Below are 21,740 nucleotides of genomic sequence, written 5' to 3' on the forward strand. Positions count from 1 at the left end.
CATACACATTAGGTGGTCACAAGGGGGAGAGTCAGAGGCCACCATACACATTAGGTGGTCACAAGGGGGAGAGTCAGAGGCCACCATACACATTAGATGGTCACAAGGGGGAGAGTCAGAGGCCACCATACACATTAGATGGTCACAAGGGGGAGAGTCAGAGGCCACCATACACATTAGGTGGTCACAAGGGGGAGAGTCAGAGGCCACCATACACATTAGGTGGTCACAAGGGGGAGAGTCAGAGGCCACCATACACATTAGGTGGTCACAAGGGGGAGAGTCAGAGGCCACCATACACATTAGGTGGTCACAAGGGGGAGAGTCAGAGGCCACCATACACATTATGTGTTCACAAGGGGGAGAGTCAGAGGCCACCATACACATTAGGTGGTCACGAGGGGGAGAGTCAGAGGCCACCATACACATTAGATGGTCACAAGGGGGAGAGTCAGAGGCCACCATACACATTAGATGGTCACAAGGGGGAGAGTCAGAGGCCACCATACACATTATGTGTTCACAAGGGGGAGAGTCAGAGGCCACCATACACATTATGTGTTCACAAGGGGGAGAGTCAGAGGCCACCATACACATTAGGTGGTCACGAGGGGGAGAGTCAGAGGCCACCATACACATTAGATGGGATTTCAGTTCTACAGAGAATGGAGGGTTTGGTGGACACTTACCCAATATGTATACATGTCATCGTCACAAACATAAATTGATACCCAGAAAGTGTCCAAAGTATGTAAGGGCTACTTAAAGGGATTATCGGTCAAAAGATACAACCTTTTATATGGTGTCAAAAAGTATAATAAAGTGACTTACTAATATACAGTAATTTCATTAGCCATAGTACACAGATCTTTCATATCAGCTGTGTAGTCTGGTTTGTAGCTCTGACATCACATCACAGGCTGTGAATGCAGAACCCCCCTCCTTCCCTTTTGTCTGCTCAGGAGGAGACCAGTGATGTGAAGTGGAGGAAGCTGGTATTACTGCTCATTAGGTAAGGCAGCAGGAAGCTGTTCTTAATCACAGTACTTTCTCTTGCTACTTCTCTAATGAGTCAAATCTAATGAGCAATAAGACAGCTCCCCACCTTAACATCGCTGGTCTTGTCCTGAGCATACAGGAGGGGAGGGGGAAAGATGAACGAAACTCTGCATTCACAGCCAGTGAAGTGACAGCTACGAGCCAGACAGCTCAGCTGATATAGAAGTTCTGTGCACTATGGATAATGACATTATTAGTCAGTTGCTTTATTATACTTATGACAGCATGCACAGGCTGTTTCTTTTGCTGGACAACCTTTTTAATCCTTTTATCTTAGGGTTCTCTGTGTTCAGCTATCCCTTCCCCAGGCTCTATGATGGGCACTAGTACCTACCTACAGTCCATGGATATTGTCCCAAATTCTCAGCTTTATACGACTCTAGGACAGACAGACACCAGTCCTCCTCTACCCCATAGTGACTTAGTACAGAGGCTGCATGAAGACAAAATAACATTAAGCAAATTGAGAATTCCACGAGCCGGATCACACCACCAATAAAATGTCACACACTACAGCGGTGCTTCCTAACCAGTGTGCCTTCAGCTCTGGCATGCTGGGAGTTGTAGTTTGGCAAGAGCTGGAGGCAAACTGGTTGGAAACACTGCACAACAGGATGGGCAGGCTCACCTTCTTCTTCTGGAGTGCTGGCCGACAGCCACAGTTTCACGGCCCTCCTGCCCTCCTCGGTCATCACATTGGGGTAACTGCAGGTGCAAAGGAAAGTTCTTCAATATAGTTGTTTTTGTGGAATCATTAAAGGGGTTATCCAGGAAAACATCAACTGGCTCCAGAGAGTTAAACAGATTTGTAAATTACTTCTATAAAAAAAAATCTTAATCCTTTCAGTACTTATGAGCTACTGAAGTCGAGTTGTTCTTTTCTGTCTAAGTGCTCTCTGATGACACCTGTCTCGGGAACTGTCCAGAGTAGAAGCAAATATCCATAGCAAACCTATTCTACTCTGTGCAGTTCCCGAGACAAGCAGAGATGTCAGCAGAGAGCACTGTTGCCAGACAGAAAAGAACAACTCAACTTCAGCAGCTGATAATTATTGGAAGGATTAAGATTTTTTAAATGGAAGTAATTTACAAATCTGTTTAACTTTCTGGAGCCAGTTGATATATAAAAAAAAGTTTTTTCCTGGATAACCCCTTTAACCACTTGTGGACACAACAAGCAAAACTACAATGATTAGAGGTCCCTTTTTTAGATACCAGCAAAAAAAAAAAATAAATAAATAAAAAAAAAAAAAAGGCCCAAAAATGCCGTGGCCAGATTGAAAACCCAGCACTGCCCATCATTAACCCTCTAGACACTGATCAATAATCATGTGTCTAAGAAAGGAACAATCAAAGAAGCCGGTTACCTCAGGGTTCTCATCGGACCCCCACAACGTGATTGCAAGGGACCGATGAGTTAAAACTGTGGCGGAGGGTGCCTGTACCTGCATCTGGATCTTTGTTCCTATAATACAGGCTGTATCAGTAGAGCGCCGATTTCTCTATTCAATGCTGTGCGATAGCATAGCAAAACTACAACTCTCAGCATGCCCTGACAGTAAAAGGCTGTTCTGGGCAAGTTGCGAGTAATAGTTTTGCAACAGCTGGAAGCACACTGGTCGGAAAACACTGCCTGACAGAGCACTAACTACATAGCACCATGTCATAAATAAATATTGAGTCAACGACGCCAAAGGGTTAAAAGAAAGCTGTACTACAGTTTTTCCATCTAAAGTAGATTTTATTTTATTTTTTTGGAAAGTGCGAAGTGTAAAAAAAAAGGTTGTCAGACTCTAACAGCAAGTATACAGGAAGTAAAAAAGGTCTTGAAGGTGCTGCTCGAATTTTAGCACCTAAAGAAAAGGACCCAGACCAGCACAGGGGGGCAGCGGTCGGACCCCTCGCGATCAGACCGTTATTCCCTAGGGCAGTGGTCTTCAACCTGCGGACCTCCAGATGTTGCAAAACTACAACTCCCAGCATGCCCGGACAGCCAATGGCTGTCCGGGCATGCTGGGAGTTGTAGTTTTGCAACATCTGGAGGTCCGCAGGTTGAAGACCACTGCCCTAGGGGGATAGGGGATAAGTGTCTAACACTACAGTACTCCTTTAAATAAAAACTGCTCACCGATGCTGTAACAGACAGAGGAGGAGGTCATTCCCTCGATTGGATGCGATGTCCTCTGGATTTCTGGAAACAAGAAACAACTAGAGATGAGCGAACTTACAGTAAATTCGATTCGTCACGAACTTCTCGGCTCGGCAGTTGATGACTTTTCCTGCATAAATTAGTTCAGCCTTCAGGTGCTCCCGTGGGCTGGAATAGGTGGATACAGGAAAGAGTCTCCTAGGACTGTATCCACCTTTTCCAGCCCACGGGAGCACCTGAAGGCTGAACTAATTTATGCAGGAAAAGTCATCAACTGCCGAGCCGAGAAGTTCGTGACTAATCGAATTTACTGTAAGTTCGCTCAGCTCTAGAAACAACCAATAAACGCGGCCATGACTCCGGATCAGTTACATTACACTGTCCCATAAACTCACGTGGTTGTGATGATTTCATCCTTTGTTCTTCTGATCAGTAATACGGGACCCTGATACCTGGGAAAAACAAAATAGTTTCTTTATCCTTTTCCCAGGGGATGTGCAGAGAGTTAAAGGGGTGCTCCGGTGAAAACCTTTTTTCTTTTAAATCAACTGGTGGCAGAAAGTTAAACAGATTTGTAAATTACTTCTATGAAAAAATCTTAATCCTTCCTGTACTTATTAGCTGCTGAATACTACAGAGGAAATTCTTTTCTCTTTGGAATGCTCTCTGATGACATCACAAGCACAGTTCTCTCTGCTGACGTTATTATAATAATAATAACACTTTATTTATTGTTGTCCTTAGTGGGATTTGAACCCAAGTCCCCAGCACTGCAAGGCAGCAGTGCTAACCACTGAGCCACCATGCTGCCCTTAGCATACATCTGCTATGCACGGTTGCTAAAATGGACAGAGATGTCAGCAGAGAGCACTGTGCTCGTGATGTCATCAGTGTTCCAAAAATTAAGGAATTTCCTCTGTAGCATTCAGCAGCTAATAAGTACTGGAAGGATTAAGATTTTATAATAGAAGTAATTTACAAATATGTTTAACTTTCTGCCGCCAGTTGATTTAAAAGAAAAAAAGGTTTTCACAGGACTACCCCTTTAAAGAAAGGTTTTCTGATCATTTACTTTGTAGTCAATAATTGTGATTAAAAACCTGAAGATGTAAAACACAGCCCTAAAAGGGAATGTGTTGTCAGAAAATGACCTAATGTTTAAAGGGGTACTCCGGTGGAAAACTCTTTTATTTTTATGAACTGCTGCCAGATTTGTAAATTACTCATAATTAAAAAAATAAAAATAAAAATCTTTATCCTTCCAGTACTTATTAGCAGCTGTATAATACGGAGGAAATTATTTTCGGATTTCCTTTCTGTCTGGCCACAGTGCTCTCTGCTGATACCTCTGTCCATGTCAGGAACTGTCCAGAGCCAGAGAGGTTTGCTATGGGGATTTTCTCCTGCTCTGAACAGTTCCTGACATGGACAGAGGTGTCAGCAGAGAGCACTGTGGTCAGACAGAAAATAAATCCAAAAAGAAAAGAATTTCCTCTGTAGCATACAGCTGCTAATAAGTACTGGAAGGTTTAAGATTTTTTTAATAGAAGCCATTTACAAATCTATTTAACTTTCTAGCACCAGTTGATTAAAAAAAAAAAAAAAAAATATATATATATATATATATATATATATATATATATATATATATATATATATATATATATATATATATATATGTTTTTCACCGGAGAACCCCTTTAAAAAAAAAAAATCACATTTTCATGTTAAATAATTGTTTTTGAATGAGCACTGTCAAAATAAAAAATGTGGCTGGAACAAAGTCCAGGAAGTGAGGACCGCACTAGCACTCCTCTGTGCTCACTCCTGTCCTATCACAAATTACAAACAAAAAAGGATGGTCTAGGAGCATGAAAACAGAGAAAAGGGGGTTACAGAGCAAACTGCAGTGATTGAACGAAAAAACCTAGCACAGCTGACTCAGGGAGGAAGTGAATGCATGGCAGAGTGAGGGCAGGCTCAGTGCTCGTCTCGGACACGCCTCTTCCTCAGCAAAGGATGCCAGAATGAGTGAGCAGCAGAACAGAGGGATTAGAGTCAAATACAGAAGCAAGACACATACAGTATTGAGTAACATACAGAAGCATAATTTTTGTATGCTTTAAATATTTTTGGCAATTTTATTTTATTTTTTTTTCCATTCTACTATAATGTTTTCCAACCAGTGCATCCTCCAGCTGTTGCAAAACTACAACTCCTAGCATGCCTGGACAGCCTTTGGCTGTCCAGGCATGCTAGGAGTTGTAGTTTTGCAACAGCTGGATACACACTGGCTGTAAAACACATAAAATAAATCTTGCAGTTTCCATACTGGCCACTAGGCCTCATAATAAGCTGATGCCAATTGATAGATAAGATTAGTTTTAGGTCATTTACAATAGCTAAAGGTCACAGTAGAGTGACCTCTGCACAGGTCACACAGCATTCCCAGAAAACTCTCCCACAGTAGTTAATAGGGTCTGGTCCTATTGGGTGGGGATTTATTATTGTATGTAGACTGTGTTTGTGCTCTAAATTTGTTGGTTCTTTTTCTTGCGGCTTTTCAAGTCGACTATTTCCTCAGGATTGTTTAGGAATGACAAAAATAAAAGTTCTTATTCTGCAGTGGTCACGAATTTATCATGTGCAACTTTAGGTGAAAATTCGAAGCCTTCAATTTGTGTCAAATCTTCAATAGTGCCGACCTGGCTTACGAAACTGGCTGTGGACAGAATTAGTAAAAAAGTTGCACAAATTGTCGCAACGGATTAAAAAAAAGTTGAAAAGGCGGATCCATGAAAAGTGATGCACTGAAGTGTAACAGCAAAACAAATGCAAAAAAAGTTTTTAAAAATTTTTGCAAAAAAATGTATCACGTCATGCGACAATGTAATAGGTCTGGAGCACGTACATGTTACCACCACACAAATTAAAAGGTGTAGAAAGATCGTTCACCTACACCTCCCACGATAAAATCCCACCTGTTGTGCCTATGTGGCTTGCTGTAAAGCAAACCTCTAAATGCTGTTAAAAGCAGCTCAGGCAATATGGCTGCTTCAATTTTAATGTACTAAAAAAAAAAAAAAAAAAAAAATATTACAAACACAAAATTCAAAAAAAATAAAGAATGAAAAATTGTTAAATAAAATAAATAGAAAAATCTAGGTGATCCTTTCCTCAACCGGCAGCTCTTCAGCTATTCCAAAACCACAACTCCCAACATTCATTTGCAGGTTAGGAGCTGTAGTTCTGCAAAAGCTGGAAAGTAGAGATGAGCGAAGTTGCAATGATTCCATTAGTAACGAACCTCGCGGCTCGGCGGCTGCCGACGATAGTCTGCATAAATCAGTTCAGCTTTCAGGTGCTCTGGTGGGCTGGAAAAGATGGATACAGTCCTAGGAGAGTCTCCAGCCACCGGAGCACCTGAAAGCTGAACTAATGTATGCAGGATAAAGTCAGCAACCGCTGAGCCGCGAGGTTCGTTACTAATCGAATTGCTGTAACTTCGCTCATCTCTACTGGAAAGTCAAAAGGTTACATAGTTTATAAGGTTGAAAAAAGACCAGAGTCCATCAAGTTCAACCTATAACCCTAATGAGTCCCTACTGAGTTGATCCAGAGGAAGGCAAAAAACCCTCATACTAGAGGTAAAAATTCCTTCCCGACTCCAAATATGGCATCAGAATAAATCCCTGGATCAATGTTCTGTCCCTATAAATCTAATATACATAACCTGTAATGTTATTATTCTCAAAAAATGCATCCAGACCCCATAGTTCACCGTGACCACCTCCTCTGGGTGAGAATTCCACAGTCTCACTGCTCTTACAGTAAAGAACCCCTGTCTGTGCTGGTGTAGAAACCTTCTTTCCTCTAAAGTAGAGGATGCCCCCTTGTTATAGATTTAGTCCTGGGTATAAATAGATCATGGAGAGATCTCTGTACTGTCCCCTGATATATTTATACATAGTTATTAGGTCTCCCCTAAGACTTCTTTTTTTCTAAACTAAATAACCCTAATTCTGATAATCTTTCTGTGTACTGTAGTCCTCCCATTCCCCATATTACCCTGGTTGCCCGTCTTTGAACCCTCTCCAGCTCCACTATATCTTTCTTGTACACTGGTGCCCAGTACTGTGCACAGTATTCCACGTGTGGTCTGGCCAGTATACCACGTGTGGTCTGGCCAGTATACCACGTGTGGTCTGGCCAGTATACCACGTGTGGTCGGGCCAGTACTGTGGCCAGTATACCACGTGTGGTCGGGCCAGTACTGTGCACAGTATACCACGTGTGGTCGGGCCAGTACTGTGCACAGTATACCACGTGTGGTCGGGCCAGTACTGTGCACAGTATACCACGTGTGGTCGGGCCAGTACTGTGCACAGTATACCACGTGTGGTCGGGCCAGTACTGTGCACAGTATTCCACGTGTGGTCTGGCCAGTACTGTGCACAGTATTCCACGTGTGGTCTGGCCAGTACTGTGCACAGTATTCCACGTGTGGTCTGGCCAGTACTGTGCACAGTATTCCACGTGTGGTCTGGCCAGTACTGTGCACAGTATTCCACGTGTGGTCTGGCCAGTACTGTGCACAGTATTCCACGTGTGGTCTGGCCAGTACTGTGCACAGTATTCCACGTGTGGTCTGGCCAGTACTGTGCACAGTATTCCACGTGTGGTCTGGCCAGTACTGTGCACAGTATTCCACGTGTGGTCTGGCCAGTACTGTGCACAGTATTCCACGTGTGGTCTGGCCAGTACTGTGCACAGTATTCCACGTGTGGTCTGGCCAGTACTGTGCACAGTATTCCACGTGTGGTCTGGCCAGTACTGTGCACAGTATTCCACGTGTGGTCTGGCCAGTACTGTGCACAGTATTCCACGTGTGGTCTGGCCAGTACTGTGCACAGTATTCCACGTGTGGTCTGGCCAGTACTGTACACAGTATTCCACGTGTGGTCTGGCCAGTACTGTACACAGTATTCCACGTGTGGTCTGGCCAGTACTGTACACAGTATTCCTCGTGTGGTCTGGCCAGTACTGTACACAGTATTCCACGTGTGGTCTGGCCAGTACTGTACACAGTATTCCACGTGTGGTCTGGCCAGTACTGTACACAGTATTCCACGTGTGGTCTGACCAGTACTGTACACAGTATTCCACGTGTGGTTGGAGACCACAGAAAGTAGAATGGTTACCTGCAGAGCTGCTCCGCATTGTTGAGGTTTAGATACTTCCGAACAGTCCTGGTTACGAGTCCTCCTATGAAAAATGGAGGTGGGGGATTAGTCTTACAATGAGACAAACACAACTTCCTAATGTGCACAGGACAATAGTTATCAATACGGTTGAGATATTTAGATGGACAAACATGTAAAGAAATATGGAATGGAGAAGTCATTAGTGTATTGTGAACGGGAAGGAACAAGTATTTATATAAGACAGAAATAAGACTGAATAGAAGCAGGTGATAAGTATGGGAAGAGTTCAGCAGCTCAGAAATGTAATAAATATTTTCTTTACTCCAACTTTCTGGCATCACTTTCAAGGCAAGAGGAACAAGGTCATCGAAGGAGGCATCAAGGACAACAGCGCTGACGTCAGGATAGGACATGGCGGCCCACGTGGCTGCAAGATAGAGAAGATCCATGAACCTTCATTTCTTACTCCTAGAAGCCCCATTCACCCGGCGCTGCTGTTCTTCATTAAAGGGGTAATCCGGGTTTACACATCTTATCCCCTATCCAAATAACAGGGGATAAGACGTATGATCAGAGGGGTCCCGCCACTGGGACGTCCGTCACGCCCCCTCACATAAACATGAATGGAGGGGGCGTGGCGTGATTTCACCGTGGCATCATGTCCCCGTCTCAGGAGCAGCATCCCGCACAGAATGCCGGGGGCTGCACAGAGATCACGAGGGTCCCCAGCGGCAGGACTCCTGCGATCATACATCTTATCTCCTATCCTTTGGATAGGGGATAAGATGTATAAACCTGGAATACCCCTTTAAAAGGGGTATTTCAGGGGGAAAAAAATTAAAAATGTATATATCCACTGGCTCCAGAAAGTTAAACAGATTTGTAAATTACTTCTATTAAAAAAATCTTAATCCTTTCAATAATTATCAGCTGCTGAAGTTGAGTTGTTGATTTCTGTCTGACAACAGTGCTCTCTGCTGACATCTCTGCTTGTCTCGGGAACTGCACAGAGTAGAAGAGGTTTGCTATGGGGATTTGCTTCTAAACTGGGCAGTTCCCGAGACACATGTCATCAGAGAGCACTTAGACAGAAAAGAACAACTCAACTTCAGCAGCTCATAAGTACTGAAAGGATTAAGATTTTTTTAATAGAAGTCATTTACAAATCTGTTTAACTTTCTGGAGCCAGTTGAGAATATATTTTTTTTTTTATTAATTAATTTATTTACCTGGATAACCCCTTTAATCCATGAATTTTTCTTACTTCCAATACCCACCATCTCATTCGTAATATCTCTCTAGCTATAACCCAACCCTAGTCTCCCATCTGTCCTACATTCACGTGGCTCCGGTCTCACACCTGTGAAGCCCCCGATAGACCAGGCGTACACAATGATGTCTTGCAGCTTGAAGCCGAGTTGGTACACCGCATACTGCACCACCGCATCCATGGCGTTTGCTTCGTTTTGAGGAAAAGGGACACCCTGCGAAGAAAGGGAGATCTGTAAGTATTCTATAGGTCAGCGATCTCCAACCTGCGGACCTCCAGATGTTGCAAAACTACAACTCCCAGCATGCCCGGACAGCCAGTGAACTAAGAAACGCATTGTCTGCACTAAATATTTCCCGATCTTCTGGTCAGCGACTTACCGTACTTCCCGCAAATCCAGGATGATTCCAACCAAGGACAGAATAACCAGCTGAAACACAAAGGCTATTGTTAGTGGTAGAAAACAATAAGCATGGGCCCAATACATGATAGTTAATAAAAAGGAAATGGTAAAAAGATGCAAATTACAGTAAAAAGTAAAAAATTGTGTGCAGAAATTAATGGAGCAGCCTGTGAATTGTTGCTGCAGATTTCCCCCATTGACAATGAATAGGGAGGGTTGTGAATTTTGCTGCATCATTTACGCCTGTATCTTAGGCACTGCCGTAGAAACTGCATGGAGCGCATGCCGACAGTCTCCGTGCTCAGGAAGGGCCGAGGCCCTGTTCTTGTCATCGGACCACCCGCGATCAGATCTATTTTGCGCACAGGGGAGAAGTTTTAAAGTACTAGAGTACCTCTATGTTGCATTTGCATAATCCATAGCAAAATCCCCACAATAGCAGAATCCAACAAATCCACACAATATGGTGCAATTTTTATGCTGTTAATTAAAAAAAAAAAAAAAAAAAAAAAGTGTACCTGTCATCAAAAAAACTTTTAATATATTGTTCATTAATGTCTCCCCAACAACTTTCTAATTGCATGTCATTACCTAAAATGTTCATTCATATATTTATTTTTCAATCTAAAATATGACCACTAGGGGTCTCCTTACATCTCCCCGGCCGCACGTCTCTGGCAACTGGCATGAGTCAGAAATCTCAGCGCAGCCGGGCTGACAAGCAAGCACAGCTCAGCTCCCTGTCTGTCAATCATACAGGCAGGAGAGACTGCTGTGCCTGCAGCACAGCAGAACGTGCTCCTGACATGGCCGGCCGCATCATCAGGCACCAGCAGTGGCACGGCAGCTCTGTGCTCCAATCTTTCTCCTCTCTGTATGGCACATGCTGTAGTAAACAGAGAGGAGGAGACACAGGAGCTGCCAGCACCACTGTGTTCACAGCCTCTATGAATGCTCCAGAGAGGGAGCGCGGCATAGAGGAGGAAGGGTGGAAGTGAGCCCAGGCAGGCTTCACATGAAGTTACACCTGCCGGGCCACGCCCCCTTCCTCCCTCCACACGGGCAGCAGAGTGAGCAGTGAAGCAGAGAAGAAAAAGGTGCAAAAGGGGTGTTTACAGAAAAAAAATAAGAGCAGGGTTAGTGCCAGGGACAGTTTAGTTCATGATAGGTACTCTTTAAGAGTGGAAATGCTGTGGATTTTATGCAGTAGAAAAAGAGACTTTCTCCCTGCTTGTTCTGCTGATCAGTAGGGATCTCAGGTCTGAGTCCAAGTCCGATCAAAACTTTTGGCAAGTCTCTGTGACAAGTTAAAAAACTTACGTAATAACAGGGACACTTTACAAATAAAGTGACCTGAGCTCTGAACTTTTACTGCGCTTCAAGAAAGCAAGGGCAGAAAGAGCAGATCTTGTACATAAAAGCATCAGGACTGTTTCCGATCACATCACCATTGGGACATGCAGAAGCCGGATATGGCGGGAGAGAGTCTGAAAACCTGCGGCTTCTGAATCTTATTACAATTGGGACATACGGAAGCCAAATCCGGTAGGAGAATTTGCAAACAGTAGCTGCTGTATCCCCACCGAACCTGTGCTGCACCACACTGATCTTAAAGGGGTACTCCGCTACCCCAGCGTTCATAACATTTTGTTCCGAACGCTGGGTGCGGGCGGCGGGGGTCGTGATGTCACGGCACGCCCCCCTCAATGCAAGTCTATGAGAGGGGGAGTGTCTGTCGACACGCCCCCTCCCATAGACTTGCATTGAGGGGGCGTGTTGTAATGTAATGAGGGGCGGAGCCATAACATCCCCTACCGCCCACACCCAGCATTCTAAATGAACACTGGGGGCTGCACAGATATTGTAGAGATCCCAGCGGCAAGACCCCCGCGATCAGACATCTTATCCCTATCCTTTGGATAGGAGATAAGATGTCTAGGGGAGGAGTACCCCTTTATTGAGCCGAAGAGAGTCAGCTAGCGACTAGGTTTTCAGACCGACAAGAAACTGATCTGGTCACAAGCTGACTCCGTCCGGCTCATCAAAATCAATGTGGTAAAGCGCAGGTCCGGCAGGGATACAGCAGCAACCGGATTGCAAATTCCCCCGCCGGATTTGGCTGCCGTATGACCCGATTGTGATGTGGATTAGGGCTGCACGATATGGGGAAAATGTCCGATTGTGATTATGGGCCTGAATATTGTGATTTCGATATGCGATGGGATATAATAAATAAATCATGAAATCCCCCCATTTCATGTCTAATCTCCTCCATTTCACATCTATCCACCTATTTTATGCCCACCGCCCATTTCACATCTCCCCCATCACATTCCCCCCCCAAATGTCCCATTCTTCCCCCCCCCCCGCCCCCTATGTCCCATTCTTCCCCCCCCCCCTATGTCCCATTCTACCCCCCCCCCCCCCATGTCCCATTCTACCCCCCCCCCCCCTATGTCCCATTCTTCCCCCCCGCCCCCTATGTCCCATTCTTCCCCCCCGCCCCCTATGTCCCATTCTCCCCCCTGTAGGTAGCTTTTTGTACTGCAGCAATACACTGGGCTTCCTGGGTGGTTTTCAAATCTTCCGCGGGATCCGGGAAACCCAGTGCGTTTGCAGCCGAAAAAGACCTTTCCCTATCAACCAATCAATCATTGACTTGACACTGCTGCGGCCAGTGATTGGCTGAAAAGGGGAAGGTCCTACTGCTTGTATAGAAAAAAAGAGGAGACATCGGACCACAGGGAGACGAACTGCATCTGCAGGAATCGGGAGTAGGTGAACAGAAGTTTTTTTTTAATTTAATTTATTTATCTCCCTGTGCCCTTTTACTTAGCTCAGTGTTTTTTTTCTACCAAGGTGCCTCCAGCTGTTGTGAAACTACTACTCCTAGCATGCCCGGACAGCCTTTGGCTGTCCGGGCATGCTGGGAGATGTAGTTTTGCAACAACTGGGAGGCACCCTGGTTGGGAAACACTGGCTTTTAGTATTTAGCACACAGGAGGCGGCCCAAGCAGATAATCTCAAGTTTTCCCGGGGGGCCGTATCACTATATCGCAAAAAGCACAAATCGCGATTCGATTGCTTTTGCGATATATGGTGCAGCCTGACCTTCCCAGACGTGAGGGGAGTGAGGCCTACACATGTAAGGCAGGTTCTCCATTCATTCCCTGCCCCCCCCCCCCCTCTCTATTGACTTTGATTCCCGCACAATCTATAGCTGGTTGGTTCCGTCGCGTGCTACTCCTCGAATTCAGGGCTTATTTAACCAAGATAGACAGAATGGTAGAAATATATACGGAATAAGAACCCAGAGCTCTGACCTTCAAGTGGAGTGGAAATGCAGCCGACCTCGTAGAAGCCAGCGTTACCCTCACAGCAGATAACCTGTCCAGAGAAAGAGGAATGAGTGCCTGGAGCAGGGTTTCCCAACCAGGGTGCCTCCAGCTGTGGCAAAACTACAACTCCCAGCATGCCCGGACAGCCGAAGGCTGTCCGGGCATGCTGGGAGATGTAGTTTTGCCACAGCTGGAGGCACCCTGGTTGGGAAACACTGGCCTGGAGCAACAAGACAACAAGTAGTCAATGAAGATAACCAGGTGCTATGCTTACCAGCTTTGACCCGTTACGTTCACCGCCGCTTCTACGGTCTACAAACATGGTGTCAATCTCGTTCCCGTCACATGCCAGCAGCTTGGCTCGCTTTCCATTATACTAAGAGAAAAAGTGAGGACTGGTATCGGGCTGCGTTCACACCTCGTTTTGACAGTACGGGTGCCGGATCCGGCAGGGGGAGGGGGAAAACCAGGCTCTCCCGTACCCCAGCCGGACCGGCGCTGAACTCCATTTACTTTAATGAGCCGACCGGAGTAAAAACGATGACTCCGGTCGGCTCATTTTTTCACCCGTATGCGGTTTCCTGACCGGACCTAAAACCGTAGTATACTACGGTTTTAGGTCCGGTCAAAAAACTGGATATGGGTCAAAAATGAGTTGACCGGAGTCATCGTTTTTACTCCGGTCGGCTCATTAAAGTAAATGGAGTTCAGCGCTGGTCCGGCTGGGGTACGAGAGAGCCGGGTTTTCCCCTCCCCCAGCCGGATCCGGCACCCGTACTGTCAAAACGAGGTGTGAGTGCAGCCTTAGTGTGGGGGGGTGGGAAGGAACGTGCAGTAACATTTTTATTCATACTCACTTCTTCTACAAGGCGGGCCTGTCCCTGTAGTAACATAGGCATGAGCGCCTTCTGTAGGAGGTACACAGAGCCTGGGTACAGCATCCGCCTGCCGAACGAGTGCGCTACAACGTAACTGCGAGAGAGGAGACCGGTCCGAAATGTGGGTTACCATAGAGTAGTAAACATGTAGGGGGGGGGGGGGGGGGAGATGTATTAAGACCCGTCCAGAGGAAAAGTCGTCCAGTTGCCCATAGCAACCGATCAGATCACTACTTTCATTTCTGAAAAGGCCTCTGCAAAATGAAAGCAGTGATCTGATTGGTTGCTATGGGCAACTCAGCAACTTTCCCTCTGGACAGGTTCTGATAAATCTCCCCCCGTAGTTTACAAACCAAGGACTGAATCCAAAAGATAAATTCCTTTTATAGTTTCTACCCTCATCGCCTAGATCAGCGTTTCCCAACCAGCCTTCAGCTGTCCGATTATGCTGGGAGTTGTTGTTTTGCAACAGCTGGAGGCCCCTTGGTTGGGAAACAATGCTGTACAGTTACAAAACTACAACTCCCAGAATTCCCGGACAAGCTAAAGGCAGTTTTTCCCAACCAGGGTGCCTCCAGTTGTTGCAAACTACAACTATCAGCATGCCCGGACAGCCAAAGGCTGTCCGGGCATGCTGGTAGTTGTAGTTTCGCAACCGTACAGCAGTGTTTTCCAACCAGTGTGCCTCCAGCTGTTGCAAACTACAACTATCAGCGCGGACAGCCTTTGGCTGGAAAAACACTGCTGTACGATCGCAAAACTACAACTTCCAGCATGCCCGGACAGCCTTTGTAACTTGCGGGACCACTGTAATGTATGATATATAAAGTGATCCCTCAACTTACAATGGCCTCAGGTTACAATATTTCCGGTCTTTTCTGGACCATTGTAACTTGAAACCAGACTCAACATACAATGTACAGACAGTCCAGATCTGTGATACCTGTCAATGGCTGGAAGAACCGACAAATCAGAATGGACATTTTACTGGTCAAACCCCTGTATTCCTAAAGTGCATGTACTGACTGGTGTCTGGTAGCGCCCCCTACAGTACAGGGAGGTATTATATGTTCTGTACTCTTTATCTGTATTACTGAAGCGTATGCACTGACTGGTGTCTGGTAGCGCCCCCTACAGTACAGGGAGGTATTACATGTTCTGTATTCTTTACCTGTACCAGGGTTAGCTGCTCCTTTGGACACCAGGTGAGGGCGGCTCCATGTTACTTTTTTAGGACACTGTGTACTGTACAGGACCCTGAAGAAGCTCCTGTTCTCTACATAGACAGTGATTACAGCTCCCAGCAGATCCTTCTTACTTTTATATGTAAGGATTTGCTTTATTTGTATTAGTTATCTACTCTCCTTTCTTTAAAAAGAAAAAAAAAAAAAAAAAAAAAAAAAAGAGACTCCGGTAGAAAACTTTTACTACTATTTATTTTTTATTTTTTTAAATCAACCGGCGCCAGAAAGTTAAAACGGATTTGTAAATGACTTCTATTCAAAAAAATCTTTACCCTTTCAGTACTCATTAGCAGCTGTGTGCTACAAAAGGAAATTCATTTATTTTTGAATTTCTTTTTTGTCTTGTCCACAGTGCTCTCTGCTGACACCTGATGCCCATATCAGGAACTGTCCAGAGCAGGAGAAAATCCCCATAGCAAACCTATGCTGCTCTGGACAGCTCCTGACACGGACAGAGGTGTCAGCAGAGAGCACTATGGACAAGACAAAAAAAGAAATTCAGAGAAAATTCTTTGAAGCATACAGCTGCTAATAAGTACTGAAAGGATTGAGATTTTTTTTTAAATAGAAGTAATTTCCAAATCTGTAACTTTCTGGCACCAGTTCGTTTAAAAAAAAAAAAGTTATCTACTGGAGTACCCCTTTAATCTTCACATTTTGGGGCTTCAGAACCAATTACCAGGTTTCCATAGAGTTCTGGGCTTAACATAAAATGGTTGTCCTGGAACCGATTCATATTGTAACTTGAGGGACCGCTGTATATGATCCAGGATTTTTTCTAAACCTCTGACCTGTCATCAGTCCCTATTCTCCCCTCCAAGTCTTTCTATGGTCACATATATCCAGACTGCACAGACACTACCTGGTTATCTGACAAGGCAACTTCTGCACCCGTTGTAGGAAGCCGTCAGCTGCGCCTCGTGTCCGGGGTTCGGCCTTCAGGAGCGATACCCCTCCGGACAGTCTCGTCTTCTCGTGATCTTTACTGAGTAGAGACCATAAACGGTTCAGGGTCTAACAATCCTCACGACTAGAATCAGGGTTTATTTTCTGTTATAGAGACGTACCTGCTGGTTTCATCCCATCGGAAATCCACTGGCCAACTGCGGAAGTCAAAGTTGAAATTGGAGAGCGATTTCTGTGGATCCAAACACAAACATGGTGGTCACAGCCTCTCCAAGACACCTGAGGGGTAAACCTGCTACCCTCTAATATACACTAACTGGCCACTTTATTATTAGGTACACATTGCTAGTCATGGGTTGGCCCCCCCTTTTGTCTTCATTCTTAGTGCCATAATTTCTACAAGGTGCTGGACACATTACTCAGAGATTTTGTTCCATATGGACATAATGACATCACACAGTTCCTCCATATGGACATGATGACATCACAGAGTTCCTCCATATGGACATGATGACATCACACACTTCCTCCATATGGACATGATGACATCACACACTTCCTCCATATGGACATGATGACATCACACACTTCCTCCATATGGACATGATGACATCACACACTTCCTCCATATAGACATGATGACATCACACAGTTCCCCCATATGGACATGATGACATCACACACTTCCTCCATATGGACATGATGACATCACAGAGTTCCTCCATATGGACATGATGACATCACACACTTCCTCCATATGGACATGATGACATCACACAGTTCCTCCATATGGACATGATGACATCACACAGTTCCCCCATATGGACATGATGACATCACACAGTTCCTCCATATGGACATGATGACATCACACAGTCGCTGTAGATTTGTCAAATCCATGATGAGAATCTCTGGTTCCACCATATCCCAGCGGTGATCTATTGGATGAGATCTGGTGACTGTGGAGGCCATTGGAGTCCAGTGACCTCATTGTCCTGTATGAGATGATCTCATGTGACCTCATTGTCCTGTATGAGATGATGTCATGTGACCTTTTTGTCCTGTATGAGGTAATGTCATGTGACCTCATTGTTCTGTATGAGATGATGTCATGTGACCTTTTTGTCCTGTATGAGGTAATGTCATGTGACCTCATTGTCCTGTATGAGATGATCTCATGTGACCTCATTGTCCTGTATGAGATGATGTCATGTGACCTCATTGTCCTGTATGAGATGATGTCATGTGACCTCATTGTCCTGTATGAGATGATATCATGTGACCTCATTGTCCTGTATGAGATGATGTCATGTGACATGGGGGATTATCCTGCTGGAAGTATCATCAGAAGATACAGGGGACACTGTGGTCATAAAGGGATGGACATGGTCAGTAACAATACTCAGGTAGGTTGTGGTGTTTATACCAGGATCAAGTGGTACTAAGGGGCCCAAAGTGCCAATAAAATGTCCCCCCACCATTACCAGTCTGAACCTGATACAAGGCAGGATGGATCCATGCTTTCATGTTGTTTACACCAAATTCTGACCCTTCCATCTGAATGTCACAGCTGGAATCAAGACTCAGACCAGACAATGTTTTTCCAGTCTGCTATTGTCAAATTTTGGTGACCAGTGTGAACTGTAGCCTCAGTTTCCTGTTCTTACATGATAGGAGTGGCACCTTGTGTGTCTTCAGCTGCTGTAGCCCATCTGCTTTAAAGTTGTATGTTCAGAGATGGTAATTTGCATTCCTTGGTTGTAACCAGTGGTACTTCAAGTTTCTGTTGCCTGTCATCTCGAACCAGTCTGTCCATTCTCCTCTGACATAAACAAGGCATTTTAATCCACACAACTGCCTCTCAGTGGATATTTTCTATTTTCCGGACCATTCTCTGTAAACCCTAGAGATGGTTGTGTGTAAAAATCCCAGTAGATCAGCAGTTTCTGAAAATACTTAGACTGGCCCGTCTGTCAACAACAGCCATGCCACATTCAAAGTCCCTTAAATCCCCTCTCTTTTCCATTCTGACGCTTGGTTTGAATTTCATCAAGTTGTCTTGACCACATCTACATGCCTAAATGCATTGAGTTCCCTTGCCATGCAATTGGCAAATTAGCTATTTGTGTTAGCAAGCAACTGTACAGGTGTACCTAATAAAGTGGGCAGCAAGTGTGTAACTCATTGGTCACTCAAAATCCCCTGGTGATAACTCATGTAGCCATATCGTTAGGGATTCAGCTTTGCCAAAACAAGATTAGTAGAACAAAAAAATAAAGGAAAGTAGGTATATTCCTCAAACAGGGTACTGGGTCCCCTGAAAGAGTATTTAGATTGCCTGGCTGTCCCCACTGACACTACAGGAAGCAAAGATATTGCAAAACTACAACTACCAGCATGCCCAGACTGGGAAATGTAGTTCTGCTATGGCTGGGGGTCCTTAGTTTGGAGACCAATGCTATAGACTATTTGTAGGCAGCACTAAAGGGGTACTCCGGTGGGATTTTTTAAATTTTTCATTTATTTACCGTATTTTTCGCCGTATAAGACGCACTTTTTCTTCCCCAAAACTGGGGGGGAAAAGTTGGTGCGTCTTATACGGCGAATACACCCCTATCGCGGTGGTCCCTGCGGCCATCAACGGCCGGGACCCGCGCCTAATACAGGACAACACTGATCGCGGTGATGCCCTGTATTAACCCTTCAGACGCGGCGGTCAGCAAAAGTGACACTAACCCGGCTGTTCAGTCGGGCTGTTCGGGACTGCCGCGATCTCACCGCGGCGGTCCCGAACAGCCCGACTGAATAGCCGGGTTAGTGCTTACAGGACACCGGGTGGGACCTTACCTGCCTCCTCGGTGTCTTCTCCGTTCAGGGATCCCCTGTATGGCCGGCGCTCTCCTTCCTCGTCATCATGTCGTCGCGTACGTGCGTCGGCGTGCGTAACGACGTGATGGCGGCGACGGAGAGCGAGGATACCCGGCCGGCAGCAGAGACGTTCCGGAGCGACGGGGACACGGCGACAGCGATGGAGGGCGACATCCAGGGCAGCGGTGACGGGTCCGGAGCGGCGGGGACACGCGAGTATTACCTCCTATGCAGTGGTCTTCAATCTGCGGACCTCCAGATGTTGAAAACTACAACTCCCAGCATGCCCGGACAGCCGAAGGCTGTCCGGGCATGCTGGGAGTTGTAGTTTTGCAACATCTGGAGGTCCGCAGGTTGAAGACCACTATTGGGTTCAAAATCTTTATTTTTTTTTAGATTTTGCCCCTAAAAATTGGGTGCGTCTTATACGCCGATGCGTCCTATAGGACGAAAAATACGATATTTTAAATCAACTGGTTCCAGTAAGTTAGACAGATTTGTAAATGACTTCTATGTAAAAATCTTAATCCTTCTAGTACTTATGAGCTGTTGTATGTTCCACAGGAAGTTCTTTTCTTTTTTGAATTTTTCAGTCTGACCACAGTGCTCTCTGCTGACACCAGGAACTGTCCTGAGCAGGAGCAAATCCCCATAGAAAACCTCTCCTACTCTGCACAGTTCCTGACATGGACAGAGGTGTCAGCAGAGAGCACTGTGATCAGACTGAAAAGAAATTCAAAATAGAAAAAGAACTTCCTCTGGAGCATACAGCAGCTGATAACCCTTCCAATACTTAAGATTTTTTAAATAGAAGTCATTTACAAATCTGTTTAACTTTCTGGCACCAATTGATTAAAAAATAAATAAAAAAAAATAAAAAGTTTTCCACCAGAGTACTCCTTTAATGATGTCCGATCCCTTAGTATTACACCCATCGCGTTGTAGCCGTTACCTTGTTCTCTGGACAATCATCCATTTTGGTTCTCTGTAAAATGCTGATGAACTGAATATACTGGGGATTGCTCCATCGGCCCAAACCTAGGAAAAATAAAAAAAATAAGTCAAAACTAATCCATAACCGATCCTTTAAGTCATCCATCGACAAACCAGTGCCTGGTTATTGTGTTGATTTTACAAGGGTCTCACCTCGCAAACATGCTATTCCCGCCAGCAGGAACATAAGGGTTAAGCCGTACTGTGTTAGAGGTATCAGCCGGGTCGCGGTTATATACCCTGCAGGTCAGAACACAGGTCATCAGCCATGATACACTATAGGCAACAAAGATCATGGTCATCTAAGTGCACTGGTGGGGGTCCGCCACCGAGCTGAAGGGGATATACCTTTAACACCTACCTTTTCTGTACATATAGAAGGCAGTGAGGGGGGAGGAGTAGTAAGAAATGGTCCACAGGACAGATACCTGGAAGGGAGACAGAAAGTGAATGAAAAAACGGGGACATTGTTGGACACATTCTGAAACGCGTTTCTTGGGCTCCACCCAATAAAATGGCAGCAGGATGTGTTCTATGACTGTCTAGCCCAGTGTTTTCCAACAAGTCTGCCTCCAGCTGTTGCAAAACTACAACTCCCAGCATGCCCGGACAGCCTTTGGCTGTCCGGGCATGCTGGGAGTTGTAGTTTTGCAACAGCTGTCAGCCAACAGGTTGGGAACCACTGGACCAGTCCATTTGCCATCAGACCTCACTATCATAATATACAAATCTGAAGCAGCAGTGGTCGGCTCGTCTTGTCTAGAAAAGCTAGTCCAACTTTCCGAGTATTCCGATTCCCTGGAAAAGCCTGGTACAACATTTTCTGTGAATCAGCACTCGTGTGTAGATTGGGGGCTACATACTGCAAGATCGCTCATCTATACTTGTTACCTTTGGCCTGGCCCCCAAAAGAATCATTTAGTATTAGGCTGTTAATGTTGCCAGAAAAATAAATAAAATAATGATAACACCCCCTCCCCTTCATCCACCCATCCTCCTTCCCGTCACCTCCTTGGTTGAACTTGATGGACACAAGTCTTTTTTCAACTGTACTAGGGATAAAGAAGATGACCTATGAAGGCACTTAGCCTGGAAACACATGTGCAACTTCTATTTCAATGTACCCACTAAGAAGAAAAAAAATAATAATTAATGAATATTAGGAGATGAGAAAAAGAAGAAAGAAAAAATTAATAAAAAAAAAAAAGGTAAGAGAAACAAAGTAAAAAAAGGCAAAGAAAAAAAAAGGCAAAGAAAAAAAAGGGCAAAGAAAAAAAGCAGAAAAAAAATTATAAAATAAAAGGAAAACGAAAAAAAAAAGGTAAAGAGAAACAAAGAAAAAAAGGCAAAGAAAAAAAGGCAAAGAAAAAAAAGGCAAAGAAAAAAAAGGCAAAGAAAAAAAAGGCTAAGAAAAAAAAGGCTAAGAAA

General features: G+C 44.9%; 1 protein-coding gene across 1 annotated transcript in view; it reads right to left on the bottom strand.

Annotated features, from left to right (window-relative positions):
- ABHD16A (abhydrolase domain containing 16A, phospholipase) overlaps positions 1–21,740 on the bottom strand; it is a 38,085-nt gene that overhangs the window by 10,886 nt on the left and 5,459 nt on the right. Inside the window, exons 3-18 of the mRNA XM_056538409.1 lie at positions 20,674–20,740; positions 20,466–20,552; positions 20,272–20,357; positions 16,613–16,683; positions 16,408–16,530; positions 14,281–14,395; positions 13,698–13,799; positions 13,409–13,472; positions 10,063–10,112; positions 9,773–9,896; positions 8,735–8,839; positions 8,410–8,473; positions 3,604–3,660; positions 3,188–3,250; positions 1,688–1,764; positions 1,394–1,492 (exon numbers count right to left, since the gene is read on the bottom strand). Coding sequence (XP_056394384.1) covers positions 1,394–1,492; positions 1,688–1,764; positions 3,188–3,250; positions 3,604–3,660; positions 8,410–8,473; positions 8,735–8,839; positions 9,773–9,896; positions 10,063–10,112; positions 13,409–13,472; positions 13,698–13,799; positions 14,281–14,395; positions 16,408–16,530; positions 16,613–16,683; positions 20,272–20,357; positions 20,466–20,552; positions 20,674–20,740 — 1,354 coding nt within the window. The remainder of the gene's footprint in view (positions 1–1,393; positions 1,493–1,687; positions 1,765–3,187; positions 3,251–3,603; positions 3,661–8,409; positions 8,474–8,734; positions 8,840–9,772; positions 9,897–10,062; positions 10,113–13,408; positions 13,473–13,697; positions 13,800–14,280; positions 14,396–16,407; positions 16,531–16,612; positions 16,684–20,271; positions 20,358–20,465; positions 20,553–20,673; positions 20,741–21,740) is intronic.

The sequence above is a fragment of the Hyla sarda genome, chromosome 9 (assembly GCF_029499605.1).
Source record: "Hyla sarda isolate aHylSar1 chromosome 9, aHylSar1.hap1, whole genome shotgun sequence".
In the NCBI taxonomy this organism is placed as follows: domain Eukaryota; kingdom Metazoa; phylum Chordata; class Amphibia; order Anura; family Hylidae; genus Hyla; species Hyla sarda.